The 23,778-nt window shown below is 42.4% G+C and overlaps 1 protein-coding gene across 5 annotated transcripts in view; it reads right to left on the bottom strand.

The window, feature by feature from the left end:
* Nucleotides 1-21,553, bottom strand: part of fbxo21 (F-box protein 21) — a 54,123-nt gene extending 32,570 nt beyond the window's left edge. For 4 of the 5 annotated variants that reach the window (XR_010977272.1, XM_068055128.1, XM_068055131.1 and 1 more), the window contains exons 1-9: nt 21,334-21,553; nt 9,860-9,995; nt 8,339-8,433; nt 7,825-7,946; nt 7,094-7,240; nt 6,360-6,493; nt 6,141-6,277; nt 3,621-3,797; nt 497-629 (exon numbers count right to left, since the gene is read on the bottom strand). Coding sequence is in view for 4 of the 5 variants with exons in the window: in XM_068055128.1 (XP_067911229.1) it covers nt 497-629; nt 3,621-3,797; nt 6,141-6,277; nt 6,360-6,493; nt 7,094-7,240; nt 7,825-7,946; nt 8,339-8,433; nt 9,860-9,995; nt 21,334-21,533 (1,281 nt within the window). In the remaining variant the exon portion in view is untranslated. The remainder of the gene's footprint in view (nt 1-496; nt 630-3,620; nt 3,798-6,140; nt 6,278-6,359; nt 6,494-7,093; nt 7,241-7,824; nt 7,947-8,338; nt 8,434-9,859; nt 9,996-21,333) is intronic. The other variant, XM_068055130.1, reaches the window with a different exon arrangement.
* Between the last annotated feature and the right edge of the window lie 2,225 nt (nt 21,554-23,778).

The following is a 23,778-nucleotide window of genomic DNA, read 5'->3' as shown; positions in this document are numbered from 1 at the left end:
CCAAACCCAACGAACAGTTTCAGTTTGCTCCTGTATATTGGAGCACAAGTGAATCCCCTGTTAATGCCCACCACCTGAATACAATTAAACATCCAATTCTATACAATTAACTGTATATTCCTCATGTTAAAGTACCTAACTGCATTTCTCCACAGTTATATTAACTTGGTCTTGGCTGTGGAGAATAATTTGTACTCAATGGTTGAGGGCAGACAGACATTCAGAATCAGATGTGTTCTGTAGTTTTCCATATCTTGACCAGAAACATGTCAACATGAAAATTGATGTTCAATTCAATTTCCATTTCTATTTGCATCTGTCAATTGTGACTTACTTTCCAAACTGTTATTGGCAGAGAATACAAAGCTAATATGGGTTTCCTTCCAATTATACTACATAACTACCCACTGAATAACATTATCAAGCATTCCACACATCCACGAGAAACCATCTGTGAGTCTAACTAGTAACAGAGACTCCCAGTTTCACCAATTACCTTTTCTGGATTGATCCCCAAGTGAAAGTAAAGCCTGGCCTGAAGCATCAGGTATTGAACATCATCAGGAGCCAAAGTGAGATACAAATCAAGAGCATTTCGTAGTAATTGATAAGACTGGTCACTGCCCTCTCTGTAAACAACAACAAAATTATTTTAGGCAATGTGTAAAGAACCATTTCCCTATAAAAAGTGTTTCTTTTAAGTTTTACAATGAAATGTTCCACTTTACAATTTGTCCTAGATAGCAACAGCACTTGTATAGGACCTTTCAGATACTCTATATCCCAAATTACATCATAGTCAGTTACATACATCCTGAAATGTAGTCATTGTTGTTGTGCTGACAAGCATGGCAGCCAAATTACACACAATAAGGTCCCAGCAAATAGTAAATGAATGCCCAGTAAATCTGTTGTTTTGGTGGTGCTGGGTCAGGCAGAAATGTTGGCCATAATACCAGAAGAACTTGCTGGTCTTTTTCAGATATTGCCATGGGATCTTTTACTTTCATTCATTTTAATGCCTCATTTGACAGACCTCACAGAATGCATATCCATGAATTATCTGCAACTAGTCTTTGATCCCTAACAGCAAGCAACTTTCCACTCTGTTCGCTGGCAATGCGATTCCATCTAGACCTCACTATTGTTATTAAAGACCAAGGTGGGAGCACACTTCAGACATCCTGCAAAGTACTCCCCAATTTCTCCAAAAGTCAACACAGGCCCACGATGGCTCGGAATCCCCGGCATCGGTCAAATCTGGCCAAAGCCAACCTGATACAGGGTAGCAGTCATAAAAGTGCTAATCTAAATCCCTGCGCCACCAGAAAAGGCATTTCCCGGGGATTCCAGAAAGAATATACCCAAGCCTGTTGGACAAAATCAAACAAACAATCACCTGCCCTGGCAGTACAACCAGTCGGGCAACCTAAAGATCATAACCCCCAAAGTACAAGCAGGATTCCAGCCCAATTGAAGTTGCTGTGATCAAGTTTTGATCAAGGCCAGATTCCAGAAGAAATCCAAGACCTTTGTGGATCTGTCCTCAGCCTACAGCATGGATTAAAGGACTAAGGCTGAAGCTCGCAAGGATCAACCCTGCCTCAAAACTCTGCACTTGCTCTGGACGATGCTGAGCAATAGGCAGCTATGTGCCCATTTGGCTGACAAAGTCAGCTTTCCCTAGTTCCTCAATAACAAACTGCCACAAGGTTCAGTGCTCGTGCCGACACTCTTCAATGTTTACCCAAGCAACATTCTGCCAACAAAGGCACATAAATTTACATATGCAGACAATCTTGCCCTGGTAACGCAAGTAGCCACCTTCAACAGCATTTAGGTTCACGTTCAAGCTGGACTCAACACCATTGAAGAATATTTTCAAAAACAGAAGCTCAAACCAAGCCTTCACAAAACAAGTCACTGCACTCTCTCTTATTAACCAAAACTCTAAGTGTATCCTGAAAGTGACATTCTGCTGCAATACTGTGCAACATGACCACATTCCCACCTATCTCGGAGTGAAGCTGAACCACACACTAACCTTTCACAAGCACCTGAAGAAAGTAGCCGCCAAGACGAAGACAAGGATCAACTTGGTCCTGAAGCTGGCAAACACAAGCTGGGGAGCATCGGCATCAGTGCTTTGGATATCAGTGATGGCCCTTGTATACTCTGTAGCCCGATATGGATCAGAAGTAGTCACACTTGACTTGTCTATGTCCAACTGAACACTGTAATGCAGTTTATCACGAAGGCTCAAGTCAACCCCAACACCATGGCTGCCTGTGCTGTCACACATCACTCTCCCATATATTCATCATGATGCCACAACACTCCTGGAAATCCAGCAAATAGAGGAAAACAAACGTCGCCCCTTCCACTGGAACCTCAATAACGTACTCCAACACGCTTGAGGTCCCGCAAGCCCTTTTGTATCTATGTGCTTAACCTTCGACAATGCAACATCAACCAAGACAAAGCTTGGAAAGTCAAATGGAGTTCACAAGAAGTTATAAAGACCTTGTGAAAGACCTGATGCAGTAGATTCCTGGCTTCAATCTTCCACAAAGCTCATGGGTGACCCGAAACCGCATCCGCACAAACCATTGCAGATGCAGATGATACTTGATGCACAAATGCAAAATTAAAAACTCTACAGTGTACGACTGCGGTCACTCAGAACAGACCATGGAACATATAACGAATCAATGCCCAAGTCACAAATACAATGGAGGCTTCACAGCAATACACTCCACTACTCCTGATGTAATATCTGGCTTAACCACCTGAACGTAAAATTATAGTTGTTGCTCTACGTCAGCTATGAGTGAGAGAGTTAATCAGTGCTTCTGAAAATGCAGTACTCCCTGTGTAGTGAAGTAAAATGCCAGTCCAGATTATCCACTCAATCCTGGAGTAGGGTTTGCATCCTCAAGCTTCTGATTCAAAGGCGAGATTGTTACCAATAACAATTGCCAAAGAAAGTTACTGTACTGCTAAAGAAATTGGACATAACATTTCCTATGGTGGCAATAGGATGGTTCCATAAGATGAAGGCTGAAATAGTTTTGCATTGCTTAAATTTCTTTGAAGCTAAACAGATACAGCCAGTCATGTTTAAGACTTCCCCAAGCATTTAACAAGCTTATTTGGGAGTTTGTCATATCTTACAAACTGTCAAATCTTTAGAATACCTGCAGTATTTGGCAGTTCAAATCAGTTATCTAATGTTCAAATTTAAAATATACATATATTATGCACAACAGTATGCCTTTAGCTTAATTTGGTTTTTGATGCCACATCCACTCTCTTTCCGACCAAGTGATTTTCTACCAAATAATCAGCTCAGCCCTGTACAACTCCTGTACCCGAGGAATCAGAATGGGCAGTCCCCTTTCTCCAAAACAACTGCCAGTATTATTTCTGCTGGGAAACTAGAATCACGAGAAAGCATAACAGCAGAGACATGCCATCTGACTTCTACTTGGTCTCCAGCATAGGTAACTGCATATATGCAGAGCAAATTTGGCTTTGAATGAGTGGCATCCAATTACATGGAACTATTACTTCAAACCAATATCAACTACAGACTCAGGATACACCCTTCCATCTCTTACCTCTTTCCCAGGTGGAACAGATTTGTTACCATGCGGAACAGCACATCCTTAGTGGTAACAGAACTGTAAAAATTAGTTGCAACTTGCTGGCCAATCAGATGCTCACATTCCTTTACAGTACATGGTTTTCCATTATCAAAGGCATCAATGTAGACATAGTCCAAAATATCAGTACTCCTGTGAAAAATAAAGGATTTAATTACAAACATCACACAAAAAGCAATGAAATTTCATACAATGGCAAACAACTAATAATGGAAAAATTAATCAAATAGGCAAATTCCAAAATAACTGACTGATTTTCTGGAAGAGCAGTCCTCACCTATTGTAACAAACTATAAAACATACATACTTGGAAAAGTTTTTTAAAAAATCGTATATTTCTAAATACCTCACAAGAGCCAAACATGAACAAATCTGTAATGAGAATGTGCTCAGCATGGCTGATTATTTATGAAAAACATTTATTCATGCCACAATTTAAAATGTGCAAGATGTTCAAATTCCCCAAGTTAATCAAACATATTGTTATGACCAGGTGGGAAGGGGTCTAGGGGCGCCCTCAGCCTTTGCCTGGTTTAACCGTAACAGGTGCAATTTTAAAACTGTATTTTTAGCTCCCCCTTAGGTGAATCCTTTGTTCACTGCTCCAATTGTAAGGCAAAGAAATCAAACAGGTTTCTTTAGATTTAAAGGAGAAAGGTAGAAGTTTATTAATCTTAAACTCTAATCTGGTTAACAACTACGAATATGCAACGCAACAACGTTAGCATGAATACGAGATAAACACACATACAGATAAAGACAGAAAAATTAGAAGGAATAAAGGGGAACAGTTTGAGGCAATATCTGGCAGTTACAGTCCTTCAAGTTCAATGTGGAGTCTTGAGTTGCCGACAAGTCTTGCAATTCGTTGGGGCCCAGTTTATGCTTCAACTTGTTCCGATGTAGGAGTCTTTTCTTTTGTCATGCAGGCCTCCCACCTGCCAAGAATGAGGCACATTAATTTTGCCACATGGACACTGAAATTTCAAACTGTTGCTGGGAAGAAGAGAAGGCCTGTGACAAGGGGTTGCCAGGCCCCTGGCTAGAAAGACATTTTGCATATCAACAGACAGTGTCTGGGAACAAAGGTGCCATCCCCTGCTCCAATACAATCCACAAACAGACGTGGTCAAACCAGTTAGTCACATGACTAAACTGCTTGGCAGTCTGAGTTTGTTTCTCTGAATTGTACGAGCTTGAACTGAGAGTTTGGGAGAAAGCCATCTGGAAAAAGCTCCTGGATTGAAAAGACCTCTCCTGGCTGGCTCACCACAGCCTCTCCTATCTGCTCTCCCATATCTTTCTCACGGAACTCCAAAAACCGACTGACGACACATGAACCCCAAGACAGAAAAGTCTCCTACAGTGAACAAGGTTTAAGAAGAATACTGGGCCCCAACGAAAAGCAAGACCTACCAACAATCAAGGACTCTACAATGAGCTCTAAGAACCGTAACAACAACTCTTCAGATATTGCCTCAAACCTATCCACTTTATTTTTCTTCTGCTCTTTTCTGTCTCTATTTGCATGTGTGCATCACACAGGGTGGATTGTATCATCTTAGCTGGGCCCGGAATGCGCTTCCTTACACCTTCAATGTCTGGTGATCAAAATCCATTTGGGTTAAGTGGAACAGGGAATAGCCACAAGTAGCGTCTCTTAGTATGCAAATGTCCTTCCAGCCCAGTGTCTGGTGACCTTCAAACAAGTCATTTCTTCACTCCAGTAACAGTTTAAAATCAATATTCATCTGACAAAATTAATATGCCTCATTCTTGGCAGGTGGGGGTCTGCATGACAATATCTTTAACCAATGTGTCATAACCTTTTTTGTAATAAGGATGAAATTACCTTTTAAGATATTTGCAGGAAAGATTTGCTTTTTATGTTCTATGTCATGAAATCATAAATATGTTTACCAGTCAGTGATCTGTTGCAGCACATACTTTAATCATTCAGATCTGTTCAGAAACCAGCATTTTTTCACTGCCTCTGAAGTGATCGTTGCAAATTATGGTATTTGGACAGTATGTAGTGTTGTACACTACATGTGTAAACCTTTCCAGATATCATGCTGTGCCAGATCAATTATCACATCCATAACATCACCACCTTGAAATCAGGTACAGAATATCAACATACAGAAAAGCATCCCTAGGCTCTTCACAGAAGTGTAATCAGACAAAAATGGAATGTGAGCCAAAGGAGGAGATATTAGTAGGGGTAACCAAAAGCTTGGCTGAAAGTTGGCTTTTTAAGGAAGCTTGTAAAAGGAGAGAGAAGTGGAGAGGTAGAGAGCTTTAGGGAGGGAATTCCAGATCATGAGGCTTAAAAGGTTGAAGACATGACCTGCAATTGATTGGGGGTGCATATGAGGCCAGAGTGGGAGGAACAGAGTTCTGGCAAGGAATGTTAATTTCGGCTACATTAAAATGAAATTGATTCATTCAAAAAGATACACAAGACATTATTACCCTTCAAGTTTTTGGCACCATCTTAAGAGAAAGTGACTGGGAAAGCTGACCGGCTCCAGTTGTACACCCAGATTCTTGCCTAATGTTGAATATATCACGCAAAGAGTGATGGGAATTCCTTTTTTTTGTCTAAGCACCTAAATACAAATAACATGGAAATAAGGACTTTTAAATATGCAGTTCATAACTAGACAGAACATTATCTTGAAAGTCTCATACCTGGTGTATATAGGAATTCATAGGGTTGTAATAATCATCTTCATTTCCTTTAAATTTCAGTTGCTTGTATATGACACAGTTCATAGCGTCCAGAACCTGTTGCTGAAGTTCTAAATCAATAAACATTTCACCATCTGAAATAAGAATCACCAAAAAAAAAAGTAATGCTACAATTTGGCCGGCTATATTAGGTAGAACAATCTGGAAAAACTAAGCATTTTAGATCAATTTCCCATCTATATTACAATACATGTTTACACAAAAGGAGAAGGAAACACTAAGTACTGCCCATTTCACAGAAGAAAATCTATTTTTCAGAATCTAGTTTAGCTTCCCCCTCTAAAACAACCAATTTGATTACCTGAATGACCTGTAAATTAAACCTTGCTCCCTACTAAGTTGCTCTGTGACACACCAACACAAAGCATCAATAGTCAGTAGTGTGGTTTTCCAGGGTCTCATGCCTCAAAAGCAGCTTTAATAATGTGTAAAGTCTTGGCCCCAGTTGTTTCAAAGGAACCACTCTGGAATGCACAAGTTCAAATGTCAATCAAGACGCAAAGTTGGGTCCCCAGTTGCAAGTTACTAAACTCTTGAATTGCTGGCATTGGATTTCACTGTACTTTTGAGGGCAGAGGTTAGGTCCAAAGAAATGAGATTCCTTATTGCAATAAGAAATAAAAGTACAATGCTGATCCATTGGAGAAACAAGCTGCATAGCTAAAATTATTTACCTCTTTCTGCAGTGACACTTGGATGAGAAAAATTTGTTAAACGCAACACTTTTTTCACCTCTTCTGTAATATAATTCAGCTGTAATAAGACATTTTCCAGGGAGGAGTCTGCTAAAGGGTTGCAGTATTGGTCTATCAGCACAACACCTGTAAAGAATAAATCAAACTCTACGCTTACACTAATTATGCATTTTACAGTATATATAATTATATCATTGCAAGTACATAATCCTGACAACAGTTTTTTTTGTGGGAAATGTCATCGTGTAGTGCACTAGCACTTTAAATTCAATATTGTAACATTGTGGGAGCAAAAACACCCTCACCCGTAATTTCTACTTGGCGATTTCCCCAAATTCATTCGAGTGAGAGGATGATGCAGGAAAGGAATGGAGTCACCTTTGGCTAATCTTGAGCTATCCCAAGGTTTGCAAAAAAGTGGCACTGAGCGAGACCCGAAAGTGGGTTTCCTGTCTGCCCCTTCGCTAGCAAATGATGCATTAGGAGTGACAACTTAAAAGATATGTTCACATGAAAATTATCCATTTCTATTTTGTAAGAGCTGCACATCTTAATTTTTATATGTCTGTCTTTCTAATAGTTAACTTGAGTAAGAAAGCAAAGCTACACAAACTTTAGTTGAAAATATTGTTACCCAACATGGAATGTGGTTATTTATACCATCTTACTAAATAAGCGTTTTTGGAAAAAAGTATAATTAATTCATTTACCTTCTATTAATTGTTGCTGTTCTGATGGAGTTGAGAGAAACTTCTTCAATTTTTCCATGATGTCCTGCTGACGAAGAAAGCACAGGATTTTCCGAGAATAATATTTCCAAGTCAGGTATTTCCTACAGTAAAAAGTGAATCTCCAATTATCCAACATTTGCCTCACCATTAATTTAATTACAATCTTTTAAATTGGAAAAAGAAACTCAGCTTGATAGACTGCTTTTAAAACAAGAAATGCTGGAACCACTCAGCAGGTCTGGCAGCATCTGTGGAAAGAGAAGCAGAGTTAACGTTTCGGGTCAGTGACCCTTCTTCGGTGTTCCAAAGAAGGGTCACTGACCTGAAATGTTAACTCTGCTTCTCTTTCCACAGATGCTGCCAGACCTGCTGAGTGGTTCCAGCATTTCTTGTTTTTATTTCAGATTTCCAGCATCCGCAGTATTTTGCTTTTATTGATAGACTGACTTATTTGTTTCATCCTGATTTTTATATTCTGCTACCATTTACTTACCTCCTATCCAGGTTTAGAATTGACAACAATTCATCTTCAATAAAATGGAATGGACCACCTAGAGCCTCAATGTCTTTAAAGCCATCAACAGGAACCTGTCAATGGAAAGCTCTGTTACAAACAATGTCACATGAGTGCCACCTGCTGGCAATTGTACATTTTTAAGTTGTTCGACTATTTGAGATCACAAATTAAAAGTCATTAGTCAATTGATTATTCTGTTCAGTAACTCCACGCAGAGCTACAACACATTACTCTAATGGAGAAGATTCAGTTATTGGCAGCACAAGCTGAAAGAATGCACACAAGACACATTTAAGTTGCAGGATTTATCCTCCAAATAAATATTGGTGCTAATTTATATTATTACAGATTGTCTATTTTCTGTGTAAATAACCATAACTTTTTTTGTATAAAACCAACTTATTTATAATTCAAAGTGGTCTCAACACCAGAGGGAGAATATATTTACATCAGTGTACAAAAGTAATGTATCTAATTATTTTCATTCTGTTTTGTACACGTTTAGTGAGTCTGTGACAATCTAATTTAGATCACACTTAACAGATGCATCATTATGCAACACACAAATGTCTCATAAAAGCTACATAATCGAGGATAGAGAGGCTTCAGGCTTGTGAAAATGTTTCCTAGTTACACCAGAAAGCTTATACCATTAAGCTTTTGCTCAAAGAAATTAAGATTACACGTGATGTCAAAACAAAGAAGTGACTGATATCTGCCAAGATTTCAATGTATATTCAAAATTTCTCAGACTCTGTACAATCTATGTAAAATAGTTATCCTGGGAATTTGGACAATCAGCATAGGTTATGCAGAAAGAATTGTATTGGGAAAATGCTTCCCAAGAGCTAAAGCAACAGTTTAGCTGAGGTGTCACTGGTCACCATCAACAAAGAAATTCATCAGCAGGTATTCCAGCTCAGGAGATATATGGACAATGGCAGCAATCATCAACATTTAGTCACCTCAACGGCATGTTGACATGTAAAGGAAATGATGGAGCATGCAATGATACTATATTCAACACCAATCTATTTCCAAGGAGGTTCAGGGGAGATCTGATACAGGCACACAAGATTATGACATGTTTAGATAAGGTAAACAAGGAAAAGCCATTAGCTGATGGTACAAGGATGAGGGGGACACAGATTTAAGGTTTTGGGCAGGGATACAAAGGGGATCTGAGGAAGAACTTTTTTTTTTACACCAAGTGGCAATGACCTAGAATGCTGCCCACAGGCTGGCAGAAGCAGAAACGATCAATGATTTCAAAAGGAAATTTAACAAGCACTTGAGGGAAATAAACGTGCAGGGCTACTCGGATAGAGCAGGGGAATGCGACTGACCGGATTGCTCTACAGATACCTGGAATGGGCTCCTCCTGTGTGTGGGGCATAACCTTTCACACATCAATACGGGGTGCTAGTGTAACACACATGATTCAGATATCAATGCACCAATGGAGAAAACACATCCATTTATTGTTTCAATTCTAACCTCTTTTGTAAAGAATCGCTTTGAAAAGTTGTCCACGATTTTCCGCACTTGCCAGCCAATAGTATGTCGTGTTCGGTATTCTTCCCACCAGTCATGACTTCTTGTAGTACTGTAGTATTTTATCAGTGTGGGCCATCTACAAATATAAAAGCATGCAGATATTATTCAAAACTTCCTTTTTTTGAAGACAAAGACTCTCTCCAGGAGACCAAATATCATCTGATTTCCAACCCAGATATCCTGAATTTGAAAGCAGGCAGGCATGTTCCCACACAACTACAACTGCACTAGCCTCCACTAATAACTCCTTTCAGCAGCACTGACTGAGAAAGCAAGATCAGCTTCATGCTCCATGACTCCATTGCATTAAACCTCACAATTTTTGTCTGTCTGCCTGTCCATGGACAGATCAGATCGATCGATCGAATAGATCTGATAGGTCAATAGACAGGCAGACAGACAAAAAGAACATGCACTTATGTGGGGGCGTCATAAAACACTTTACAGCCAATTAAGTGCTTGTGAACTTAGTCATTGTTGTAATGAGCACTGAGGGTGGCAAGGGCACAAAATGTACTCTGGGTGGGGGACTTCAATGTCCATCACCAAGAGTGGCTCGGTAACACCACTACTGACAGATCCCTAAAGGACATAGCTGCTAGACTGGGCCTGCAGCAGGTGGTGGGGGAACCAACACGAGGGAAAAACAGACTTGACTTCGTCCTCACCAATCTGCCTGCTGCAGATGCTTCTGTCCATGACTGTATTGGTAGGAGTGACCACCGCAGAGTCCTTGTGGAGACGAAGTCCCGCCTTCACATTGAGGATACCGTCCGTGGCGTTGTGTGGCACTATCACCGTGCTAAATGGGATAGATTTCGAACAGATCTAGCAATGCAAAACTGGGCATTTATGAGGCGCTGTGGGCCATCAGCAGCAGCAGAATTGTACTCAACCACAATCTGTAACCTCATGGCCCGGCATAACCCCCACTCTACCATTACCATCAAGCCAGGAGACCAACCCTGGTTCAATGAAGAGTGCAGGAGGGCATGCCAGGAGCAACACCAGGCATACCTCAAAATGAGGTGTCAACCTGGTGAAGCTACAACACAGGACTATCTGCGTGCCAAACTGCGTAAGCAGCATGCGATAGACAGAGCTAAGCGATCCCATAACCAACGGATCAGATCAAAGCTCTGCAGTCCTGCCTCATCCAGCCAAGAATGGTGGTGGATAATTAAACAACTAACTGGAGGAGGTGGATCCACAAATATCCCCATTCTCAATGATGGGGGAGCCCAACACATCAGTGCGAAAGATAAGGCTGAAGCATTTGCAACAAGTGCCGAGTTGATGATCCATCTCGGCCTCCTCCTGAAGTCCCCAGCATCACAGATGCCAGACTTCAGCCAATTCGATTTACTCCGCGGGATATCAAGAAACGACTGAAGGCACTGGATTCTGCAAAAGCTATGGGCCCTGACAATATTCCGGGAATAGTACTGAAGACCTGTGCTCCAGAACATGCCGCGCCCCTCGCCAAGCTGTTCCAGTACAGCTACAACACTGGCATCTACCCTGCAATGTGGAAAATTCCCCAGGTATGTCCTATACACAAAAAGCAGGAGAAGTCCAACGCGGCCAATTACCACCCCATCAGTCTACTCTCAATCATCAGTAAAGTGATGGAAGGAGTCATCAACAGTGCCATCAAGCGGCACTTGCTTAGCAATAACCTACTCAGTGACACTCAGTTTGGGTTCTGCCAGGGCCACTCAGCTCCTGACCTCATTACAGCCTTGGTTCAAACATGGACAAAAGAGCTGAACTCAAGAGGTGAGGTGAGAGTGACTGCCCTTGACATCAAGGCACCATTTGACCGAGTATGGCATCAAGGAGCCCTAGCAAAACAGAGGTCAATGGGAATCAGGGGGAAAACCCTCCGCTGGCTGGAGTCATACCTAGCGCAAAGGAAGATGGTTGTGGTTGTTGGAGGTCAATCATCTGAGCTCCAGGACATCACTGCAGGAGTTCCTCAGGGTAGTGTCCCGGGCCCAACCATCTTTAGCTGCTTCATCAATGACCTTCCTTCAATCAGAAGGTCAGAAGTGGGGATGTTCGCTGATGATTGCACAATGTTCAGCACCATTCGTGACTCCTCAGATACTGAAGCAGTCTGTGTAGAAATGCAGCAAGACTTGGACAATATCCAGGCTTGGGCTGAGAAGTGGCAAGTAACATTCGCGCCACACAAGTGCCAGGCAATGACCATCTCCAACAAGAGAGAATCTAACCATCTCCCCTTGACATTCAACAGTATTACCATCACTGAATCCCCCACTATCAACATCCTAGGGGCTACCATTGACCAGAAACTGAACTGGAGTACCATATAAATACCGTGGCTACAAGAGCAGGTCAGAGGCTAGGAATCCTGTGGCGAGTAACTCACCTCCTGACTCCTCAAAACCTGTCCACCATCTACAAGGTGCAAGTCAGGAGTGTGATGGAATACTCTCCACTTGCCTCGATGGATGCAGCTCCAACAACACTCAAGAAGCTCGACACCATCCAGGACAAAGCAGCCCGCTTGATTGGCACATCATCTACAAACATTCACCTCTGACAGTTTATTATTCCCCCAGTACTGGACTGAAGTATCACCCTCAATGAGGTGCTCATGTTTCTGGAATGGAACATGAACCTCCAGTGCTCTGACCCAGAGGTCAGAGTGCAACCGTTGAGCCACAGCTGACTAGACAGACATAAAACAGTGAATGCCGGGAATACTCGGCAGGCCAGGCAGCATCTATGGAGGGAGGGGGGGGGAGGGGGAGGGAGGGGAAAACAAAATTAATGTTTCAGGCTGATGACCTTTCCTCGGGAATGTTCTAAGAACATAAGAACTAGATACACGAGAAACAGGGGCAGCAGACCATACGGCCCCTCGAGCCTGCTCCACCATTCTATATGATCATGGCCTATCTTCTGCTCCAACTCCACTTTACTGCCCAATCCCCAAATCCCTGAGAGATCAAACATCTATCAATCCCAGCCTTGAATGCACTCAACAATGAAGCATCCACAACCCTCTGGGTGAAGAATTCCAAGATTTACAATCCTCTAAGTGAAGACATTTCTCCTCATCTTAGACCTAAATAATTGACCCATTATCTTGAGACAGTCTCCCCCCACCATTCCCCCCCACTCTAGATTCCCCAGCCAGGGGAAACAACCTCTCAATGTCTACCCTATCCAGCCCCTACAGAATCTTACATGTTTCAACGAGATCACCTCTCAGTCTTCTAAACTCCAAAGAGTAGCAGCCCAATTTATTCAGTTTCTCATCCCAGGAACCGATCTAATAAACCTTCACTGTACCTCCTCCAAGGCATGTATATCCTTCCTTAGATATAGAGACCAAAACTGCGCACAGCACTCTAGGTGTGGTCTCACCAAAGCCCTGTACAATTGTAGCAAGACTTCTTTATTCTTATACTCTAATCCCCTTGCAATAAAGGCTGACAGGACATTTGCTGTCCTAATTGCTTGCTGTACCTGCTGAAAGGTCATCGACCTGAAACATTAAGTTTCCCTGTCCACAGATGCTGCCTGACCTGCTGAGTATTTCAAGCATTTACTGCTTTTATTTCAGATTTCCAGTATCTGCAGTATTTTGCTTTTGTATTAGACAGACATTTATTTTGAAGCTATTGTGGTAATGGTACACATGTTTAGGAACCATAATACAAGTGTGAGTATCCAGCCACTGCTGATTTCTTTTTGATAATTCATGTTACCACTTAAGAATATTCTTCCCTTCCTACTTTCTTGGTCTTTACCCAACACACTCCTGAGACCCTGCCAATGCTTTAGTGTAACCAGCTTCAGGAGGTGTGCAAGAACTTAGTCTGTTATCTAAACAACACCAACACAGGCATATGATTTATGGAAGCCATTCTTAGGAGGTAAACCACAATAAGAACCACAACAATGTGTGACTAAAGGTTTGAAACACTATCCTTTCACCTTTGAGCCTTGTGTTTGACCCCAGACTCAGTAGCCTCTATTCGACATCAGTGAGAATCATAAATGAAGTGAGTTGGAACAGTCTCAGTTCCTAGTGAGTACTAGTCCACAGCATAAAACTATCAACAATTCACTACTAATGACAGCATCTTGGTAATCTTACTCAGAGAGGTTACAAGGATGGTTGCTGAGAAATGGGAATGTACACTGCTCCAATGGGTATGGTTTTCTGCAGCTGGCATTCAGGCAGTTGGACCAGAATGGCAAGGGCTTACAATTGTGGAGGAATGTGTGGTTTGGGTTGACATGTGACCATTGAGAATAATGGAGACAAAAATATGTTCCACCTTCCAGCAGTGACGTTACTGCCGATTTTCATTCTGGCTTTCATGTGAACTTTACCAAATATCCCAATTATATACTTAACCACACCCAAGATTCTCTTTCTCAGTCAAAATACTTTCAAAAGTATTGACACTTTGTTACAAGTGCCCACATCACAACTAAAGCATTATCTAAGAAATCCTGGTGATATAATGTTGAGAAATCAACATGTCGTGTGGCTCCCTGCTTCAACTGTGGACAAACAAGGTAGAACAGGGAGGCTAGGAGTTACAATGAATGGGGAGTTATTTCAAAAGTTCACATGCGTTTGTAGAACCATAGAAAAAGTATGGCACAGGAGGACATTCAGCCCACCGTGTCAGCGCCAGCCGAAAAAAAACTAGTCGCCCAAACTAATCCCACCTTCCAGCACCTTGTCCATAGCCCCGTAGGCTGCAGCACTTCAGGTCCACGTCTAGGCACCTTTTAAAAGAATTGAGGGTTTCTGCCTCCGCCACCATTCCTGGCAGTGAATTCCAGACACCCATCACCCTCTGGGTGGAAAAGTTTCTCCTCATGGTCCCCTCTAATCCTTCTACCTTAAATCTGTGTCCCCTGGTAACTGACCTCCCCGTCTGGAGAAACAGGCCCTTCCTATCTACTCTATCTAGGCCCTTCATAATTTTGTATACCTCAATCAAGTCACCCCTCAGCCTTCTCAGTTCCAGGGAAAACAACCCTAGCCTATCCAATCTTTCTTCATAGCTGCAACCTTCAAGCCCTGGCAACATTCTTGTAAATCTCCTCTGCACTTTTTCCAGAGCAATTATGTCCTTTCTGTATTGTAGTGACCAGAACTTTACACAAAACTCCAGCTGTGGCCTAACCAGCATTTTATACAGTTCCAGCATTCCATCCCTGCTTTTGTACTCTATAACTTGGTTGATAAAGGAAAGCATTCCATATGCCTTCTTAACCACTCTATCCACCTGTCCTGCCACCTTCAGGAACCTGAGGACATCCACTCCAGGGTCTCTCACTTCTTCTACCCTCTCATTTATTGTGTATTCCCTTGCTTTATTTGCCCTCCCTAAATACAAGACCTCACACTTCTCTGAATTGAATTCCATTTGCCACTTTTCTGCCCACTCAGCCAAACCATTGAGATCATCTGGAGTCTACAGCTATCCACTATTAATTACACAGCCAACCTTTGTGTCAACAGTAAATTTCCCAATCATGCCTCAAACATTTAAGTCCAAATCATTAATACATACCACAAAAACAGTAAGGGGCCCCAACACTGAGCCCTGTGGAGCTTTCCATTCACAAAAACATCCATCGACTACTACACTTTGTTTCCTGTCCCTGAGCCAATTCTAGATCCAACCTGTCACCTTCCCTTGTATCCCATGGGCTTTCATTTTACTGACTAGTATGCCATGTGGGACCTTGCCAAATGCCTCACTAAACTGTGGACTGTTTTTTTTTTAAAATATATGGAGAAATGATTATGTCTATATTTGGATGCAAACTCTCCTCACAAGTGGGTGGCAGGGGTGAGTAATGGAATAATATATTTACTTCATTCAGCACATCTGGCAATGGTTTCATATCTACAAAGCCATTATAGCAGAAATGTTGAAAGGAAGGTTGCCCTCATGAATCTCTTGTAAACTGCTGCCAGTGGCCTGAGGGAACATGGCTCTTGAAATTTCCTACTTCCCCTGGCCCCCAAACTCAGTATCACTTGCCACTACTGCAGAAAGTCTGCTCCCACTTACAGGTAATCTGGAGGTAGCGGGGGGGGGGGGGGGAGGGGGGAGGGGGAGAAAGAGTGAGAAGGAACAAAGAGGCAAAACAGACTTGGGGGACAGTGGGAAAGAGAGTGACAGTGGACTAAGGTTTGAAAGATAGAGGGCCAAGGGAAAGGGAAACAGGAATGGGGTCAGGATGGGGTTCAGAGAAGTGAAGGAGACAGGGGAATGGAAGGGGGTTGGGAGGGGAAACAGAGGATTGAGGGAACACAGGAAGCCTGGGGTCGAGGAGAGAGATGTAAACTGAGGAATTGGGGGTCAGGAAATGCAGCAAGACCTGGACTATATCCAGGCTTAGGCTGATGTGTGGCATGCATGTTACTTGCCACTTAAGTGCCAGGCAATGACCATCTCCAACAAGAGCGAATCTAACCATCTCCCCTTGACATTCAATGGCATTACGATCGCTGAATCCCCGACTATCAACATCCTAGAAGTTACCATTGACCGGAAATGGAACTAGAGTAGCCATATAAATACCGTGGCTACAAGAGGCTAGGAATCCTGTGGCGAGTAACTCACCTCCTGACTCCCCAAAACCTGTCCACCATCTACAAGGTGCAAGTCAGGAGTGTGATGGAATACTCTCCACTTGCTTGGATGGGTGCAGCTCCAACACTCAAGAAGCTCGACACCATCCAGGACAAAGCAGCCCGCTTGGTTGGCACCCCATCCACTCCCTCCACCATCGACGCACAGTGGCAGCAGTGTGTACCATCTACAAGATGCACTGCAGCAACGCAACAAGGCTCCTTAGACAGCACCTTCCAAACCAGAGACCTCTACCAACTAGAAGGACAAGGGCAGCAAATTCATGGGAACACCACCACCTGCAAGTTCCCCTCCAAGTCACACACCATCCTGACTTGGAATTATATTGCCGTTCCTTCAATGTCACTGGGTCAAAGTTCTGGAACTCCCTTCCCAACAGCACTGTAGGTGTACCTACCTCACATGGACTGCAGCGGTTCAAGAAGGCAGCTCAGCACCACCTTCTCAAGGGTAATTAGGAATGGGCAATAAATGCTGGCCTGGCCAGTGATGCCCACATCCCATGTATGAATAAAAAAACGATGAGGGCTCAAGCGAGGGGGAGGCTATGGAATGGGGTGACATGAAGCCAAATATATTCTACAGAGCTGGAAGCAGCAGCTTGGTGAATGAAACCTTGTGTCCTTACTGTGGATAAAGTCAAAAATTGTTTTCACTGGTGGACAAATGAGGAACACAGTGGTGGGCACTGAAGACTGTCACTGGCAGAACCAAGGTGAAAGGGAGAAGGAAGGTTATTAAACTAAGAGCCATTATACCATGGAATGCTTCACCACACATAGCTATTCAAGCAGGGACTAGAACATAATTTAAAAGGGAATAGAATCAGTATTTGAAAATAAGGAAAATAAAGGACCTGAGGGAATGGGGTACAGGAGTGCCAACCACCAGGTGTCAAATGGCCTCCTCCTATGCTGTAATTTCTAAAATTCTATGAAAACTCTTCATTGAGACTGAGCCCAGAGAGTGGTTAAGAAATTGAAGAATTTTAGACTTTTCAATATGGACTTTTAGTACCAGTTAAGGAAAACTAAAAGGATGGATTAGAAACCAGGAGAGCAGAATTTGGTTAAAAGTAACAAAAGAATGAAACATTGAACTTGACTGTCACGAAAGCAAGCTGGGAAATGTGACTAATTTTGCAAGGTATTATCACTTACTAACTGCTGTGTTACCCTTAGTAAAGCTACAAGACCAGGCAAGATTGGATGTACTTTTGAAGGACAAGAGATAAGGAAGCCATGACAAAGACAGCAGCCTGTTTGAACCATTGGGAAAGTGCAAAAAAACTACTGGCAATTTGTTTTGCCAGCGAGAAAGATGTAACACCAGCCACTTTAGTAAGTTCAAAGAGATAGCCCAGAAAGAGACAAAGAACTTCAAAGCTGATGTCAACAAAGAATTAACACCTCAGTTGCTTGAAGCAGAAGATTTTGACCATACTGAGTTTCACTACTGAAGGTTGTAAGCATCACTATCTGTAAAACTGTTGTGTTCTGTCAATAAAACCAGCTATTTAGAAAAATTTACGCCTCAGTTGATCCTTATCGCTGGGTACCCTAAAATAGTAAAGTGTTAAGAAACCCTACAAAATTTTGGTACGGAGCTGAGTTTAGGACGATGTATCTTGTGAGCAGTACTCCAAATATAAAGCCCACTAACCTTTGTGCAATCTCTTGGTTAGTTCAGATCAGTCTATGCTGGCCAGTTATGAAGTGTGAAGTCCAAGTACACACTGGCTCTGACTAAAGCTCCAGTTCAGAGTTGTCACCTTTACACAGGATCTGAGTTCAAACCAAAGTGCAAAGAGAAAGGGAGAAAGATGGGGACCGCTAAAAGTGCCATTGACTGAGGAGACAGACCACATCTTGAGCAGTGGAAGGGGATTCTGCCTCTAGTAACAAGGTGAATATCAGTGGGTTATAACATTACTCCTAGTTACAGGTAGGATATCAGGGCTATATAATTCGTATGTAAATTGTAGTAATATCAGTGAGCTATTGGTTATTTGGAGAATCTGAGTGCCACTATTAGTCATTGGTGTAATTTCAGAATCAGAAACAGACTCTCAGAATTGTTACAGCACAGAAGGTGGCCATTGGACCCGTCGTGTCTGCGCCAGCTCTCAAAGAGCAATTTACCTCAAGCCATTCCCCAGCCTTCTCCCCGTAGCCCTGCACATTCTTTTAAACAAAACAGCAATATTGACATGAGGAAAAGCTTTTTCACGCAGCGAGTGGTTAAGGTCTGGAATGCGCTGCCTGAGAATGTGGTGGAAGAAGGTTCAATCCAGGCACTCAAGAGGGAATGAGACAGTTATTGAAAAGGAAGAATGTGTAGGGTTACAGGGAGAAGGCAGGGAATAGAACTGAGGGAACTGCTCTTTCGGAGAGCTGGTGCGGATATGATGGGCCAAATGGCCTCCTTCTGCACTAACAATTCTGTGATTCCTTTTCAGATAACAATCCAATTCCCTCTTGAATGCCTGGATTGAACCTGCCTCCACCACACTCAGGCAGTGCATTCCAGATCCTAACAACTCACTGTGTGAAAGAGTTTTTCCTCATGTTGCTATTGCTCTTTTGCCAATTACCTTAAATCTATGCCCTGTTGTTCTCGCACTAATGGGATCAGTTTTTCCTTATCTACCTTGTCCAGACCCCTCACGATTTTGAATACCTCGATCAAATCTCCTCTCAACCTTCTCTCTTCCAAGGAAAACAGTCCCAACTTCTCCAAATCAATCAGGTAACTGGTGCCTCATGAACCTTTTCTGCACACTCTCCAATGCCTTCGCATCTTTCCTAAAGTGTGGCGCCCAGAACTGGGTACAATGCTCCAGTTGAGGCCAAACCAGTGTTCTATACAAGTTTAACAAAACTTCCTTGCTTTTGTACTCTCTGCCCCTATTAATGAAGGATGCTGTATGCACTATTAACCGCGTTCTCAACCTTCAATGATTTATGTACATATACACCCAGATCCCTCTGTTCCTTCACCCCCTTTAGAATTGCAACCTTTCTATCGTTTCTCTGCATTCTTCCTACCAAAATGAATCACTTCACACTTCTCTGCATTAAACTTCATCTGCCACTTGTCCGCCCATTCCGCCAATGTCCTTTTGAAACAAAAACAAGAAATGCTGGAAATATTCAGCAGGTCCGACAGCATCTGTGGAGAGAGAAGCAGAGTTAACGTTTCGGGTCAATGACCCTTCATCAGAACTGGCAAAGGTTAGAAATGTCATAGGTTTTAAGAAAATAAAGCAGCGGTGGGGCAAGAGATAACAAAGGCAAGGTGTTGCTAGGACAGGGTCACAGAGAATAGCTGATCAGAAGGTCATGGAGCAAATGTCCTTTTGAAGTTCTACACCATCCTCCCCACAATTCACAATGTCTCCAAGTATTGTAACATTCACAAATTTTGAAATTGTGCCCTGTGCACCAAGGTCTAGGTTATTAATATATATTAGGGACAGTAAGAGTCCTAACACTGACCCTTGGGGAACTCCACTACAAACCTTCCTCCTGTCCCACTAACCACTACTCTCTATTTCCTGTCACTCAACCAATTTTGTAATCATGTTGCGACTGTCCCTTTTATTCTGTGAGCTATAATGATGCTCACAAGTCTGTTGTGCGATACTTTATCAAATGCTTTTTGGAAGTCCATAAACACCACATCAACAGCATTGCCCTGATCAACCTCCTCTGTCACCTTATCAAAAAATTCCAGCAACTTAAACACAATTTGCCCTTCACAAATCCATGCTGGCTTTCCCTAAATAACCCAAATTTTCCCAAGTGACTACTAATTTTGTCTCAAATTGTCATTTCTATAAGTTTCCCCACCACCGAGGTTAAACTGACTGGCCTATAGTTGCTGGTCTTATCTTTATACCCTTTTTTGAACAAGGGTGTGTAACATTTGCAATTCTCCAGTCCTCTGGCACCACCCCTGGATCTAAGGAATACTGGAAAATTATGGCCAGTGCATCACAAATATAACTCTCACTTCCCTCAATAATCTTTGATTTATTAGTTACTACAAAGTTCCTCCCACTTACGTTTTATCCCTATGAATCCCCTCCCACCTTCAGGTGACCGTTTGGTTCTTTCAACTTCTCGCACAAGCAAAGATTGAGGTAATAATATTTGTCGACATCACGCGCATGGACATATATTACATGGTCAAACCTCCAGGAATACCTCCAGCCAGATGTGGCAACTAGTCTGGAGTTAGTTCTGATTTTTGACAGGGATTGCAGTGAAAGGCCTGCTACCCCACCTGACCCGACGACGTGTCGGGTTCGGGTCGGGTCCTGCTTTCGGCCTCGGGACGGGACGGATACGCAGGGTATGTGGTCTGCTGGTCGTATTGAAATTGAGAAACAACCGATCTGGGAGTCGGGGATGGAACAGAGTCTGCGCAGTGAGCGAGTGGCGTAACTATGACGTAATCGCGCATGCCGTTTTCTGGAGGTTCCCAGGAGTAAGGTAAGTAAGGGCGTTGGTCGGGCTCGGGGCAAAATCGGAGGGACGCGGGTCGGGTTCGCTGTGGTCCGGGTCGGGTTTTTTTCCCGACGTGAGCAGACCTTTAATTGCAACTTCACGACAAATACAAATTGTTTATTTTGACAGCGATATTCAACTGGCCACATTAAAAAAAACTTTTAAAAACATCGGCGCTTTGCCGATGTTTAAGGTTGGTTTTCGGCACCAGTTCTCTGCTCACACAGGCCGTGCCTACCTCTGCCTGAACTTGTGTTTCCACACGGCGCTCCGGCCCTGACACACTTCCTGCAGCTTCTTACACACCAGACAGACGCTCACCACATCCACATGATTTAACGAAGGGCAACAGAATATCTGCTCCAGCACCTCCTCAGGCAGCGTGGTTAAACCGCCCCTCTCAACCTCGCCGTTCCCCAAAGCTTTCAGCTCCGCCATCCTTTTTGTTTACATCCGGCAGACGCCGAGGCGACTTCCGCTTCTGGCCCCGCACAGCGCGGGAAATTCAAACACCTCCAGCCCTGGTCAGGGTCTCCTTCCCACATCATGTTCCCAGAAATGGAACAGCATTGGGGGTGAGGTGAGAAAAAAACCAGCGGGCCAGAATGTAAACCCATCGAAATGAATACAATTTTTTTTCACAATTGACACGAAAAGAAGTTGCTCCATCAGAAAATACTGTGATTGTCTCTGCAAATAAACCAGACGCATAATTGGCAGGTCTGCTCCAGGGTTCCTGGTGTAACATTTAGGATCATCTGTTTGCAAACCCAAGTCAGTGGTTTATTCTTAAGTTATAAATATCAAAAAACTGCATTTATAGAGGAGAATAAATGTCTAACTCAGCAATATTAGAACATGGAAGACCCTCCCATTAGCCACTGCCAAAGTTTCAAAAGTACTATGCTCCCTTCTTAAATTTGTTAATACTCTAATACAGTATCCCTGAGCAATCTTCTCCTGACCATCTCCTTCAGTGTGAAGTAGTTAAGCTTAAGCTTAAATCTTCTGCAGTAATAGCTGTACCCTTGAGTACAAAGTTTGACATCCCAAATATGTTATTACAGTTCAGATTCAAGATAATCCCACAATCTTGATATTTTCAATCAGCTCTTTCCTGAGATCTCTTCTCCTGTGTAAATATTCAGAATCCATAGTCACTCATCATAGGTCTAGCCAGCCACACCACACACCAATCCCCACCCCCACAATACCAGTTTAATTGACCTCCTCTATACCTTTTCCAAATTCCTAATTATGATTAGTGACATTTGGCACGATTCTAGACTGCTGTCAGCCTTGTCATTTCAGGGGCAGAGGTATTGTTACAACCGAGGCGGGAGGAGTGCACTCTTTATTCTAGTTCCACTTCTCCGCAGGTCATAACATATATTTAAATTGTTTCCCACTTACCGATATGGTCAATCATTGACTCTATTTTTATCCTAGAATAAAACACACCAACAAGATTTCTTTAATAAACCATGAAATTATCAGTTTATTATAAAACAAGCCTTAGCCAGTAACGTAGCAAAGCAAAAAACACTCAGATTGAAATATAAAAGTTCCCTTTTTACCTTAGCTTCTGGCGCGCACACACACACAAACACCAGTTAACTGAAAAAATAAGGAGATTTACTCTTTGGAGCTCTAGTACAAAAAAAAGAATATGTTGGCAAAAATACTTGCTAATTCTTGAAGAAAAAAAGAGAAGATATGAAAAGATGTCAGAAGTCCTTTTTGGGTTGGTGTCTCAAATAGCTGTCACTGAGATCTTCCTAGAACAGTTCTTGACAGGTGACGAAGATCAGTTTGGGCAGGCTTTCCACGGACAATGCAGTAATAGGGGTTTCAGGCAGTTTCTTACAGTTGCTTCTTAGCTTCTCATGAGATGGAAAACTGGCAGGCTTTTCCAAAGAGCTGGAACAGGCTGAGCTGGGTGTTTTGCTCCCTTGGCAAGTTTTCTCCAACTGTCTTTTCAAGCCATTGTCCATAATCCCAACTCACTGTCCAAAGTGAAACCATAAATAATGTCACAAGAGACAAGCCTCCTGACCTCTATAAATCTTGACCTGTCACTTCTCTGTAAACATCTTCCCCAAGTCAAAAACAACCCCTGCTGGGTAATAATTTGAAAACAGGTGCCTTCCAGTAACAGTTTACAGTCCAGATCTCTCAGTGACTCTTGTAAAAAAAAACATCCATGAACTCCTTTTCAATTTTAAACCACTAATCTTCAAAATGTTCCCAAAAAATGGAAGCACCCGTAACACCTCTACCCTTTGAGGAATGAAATGTCATTTTTAAAATGTGTTTTATTACAAAGTGTGGAAAAAATAGAAGATGAAAATATTTTAAAACGCATTTTCACACTCATACTCATTCACTCTTTACCTATTGCTAATATATTTCTGCTTTGTACCGTCTTTTCACTCAGATAACTCAAAGCAAAGTTAGATTCTAGATAAAGCATCTGCAATGTTATGAAAATGCTTCTGTTTTTGTTAAATATATTTTTTGAGGAATTCATAGTCAAACTTAAGAAATGTTGGGCCAGTTTTTTCAAGAGGGTCATCAAGAGAACACGGAAAGGATTTGTTTGACAACAAAATTTACTGGTTGTCACATGACTCGTTAAAAAGAGAAGTGAAACCCTGGTAACTGGAGAAGTGACAGGTCAGGA

Source organism: Heterodontus francisci, chromosome 23 (assembly GCF_036365525.1).
Source record: "Heterodontus francisci isolate sHetFra1 chromosome 23, sHetFra1.hap1, whole genome shotgun sequence".
NCBI classification, from domain to species: Eukaryota; Metazoa; Chordata; class Chondrichthyes; order Heterodontiformes; family Heterodontidae; genus Heterodontus; species Heterodontus francisci.
The sequence above is the reverse complement of the archived record's forward strand: the minus strand, read 5'-3'. Positions and strand labels throughout refer to the sequence as shown.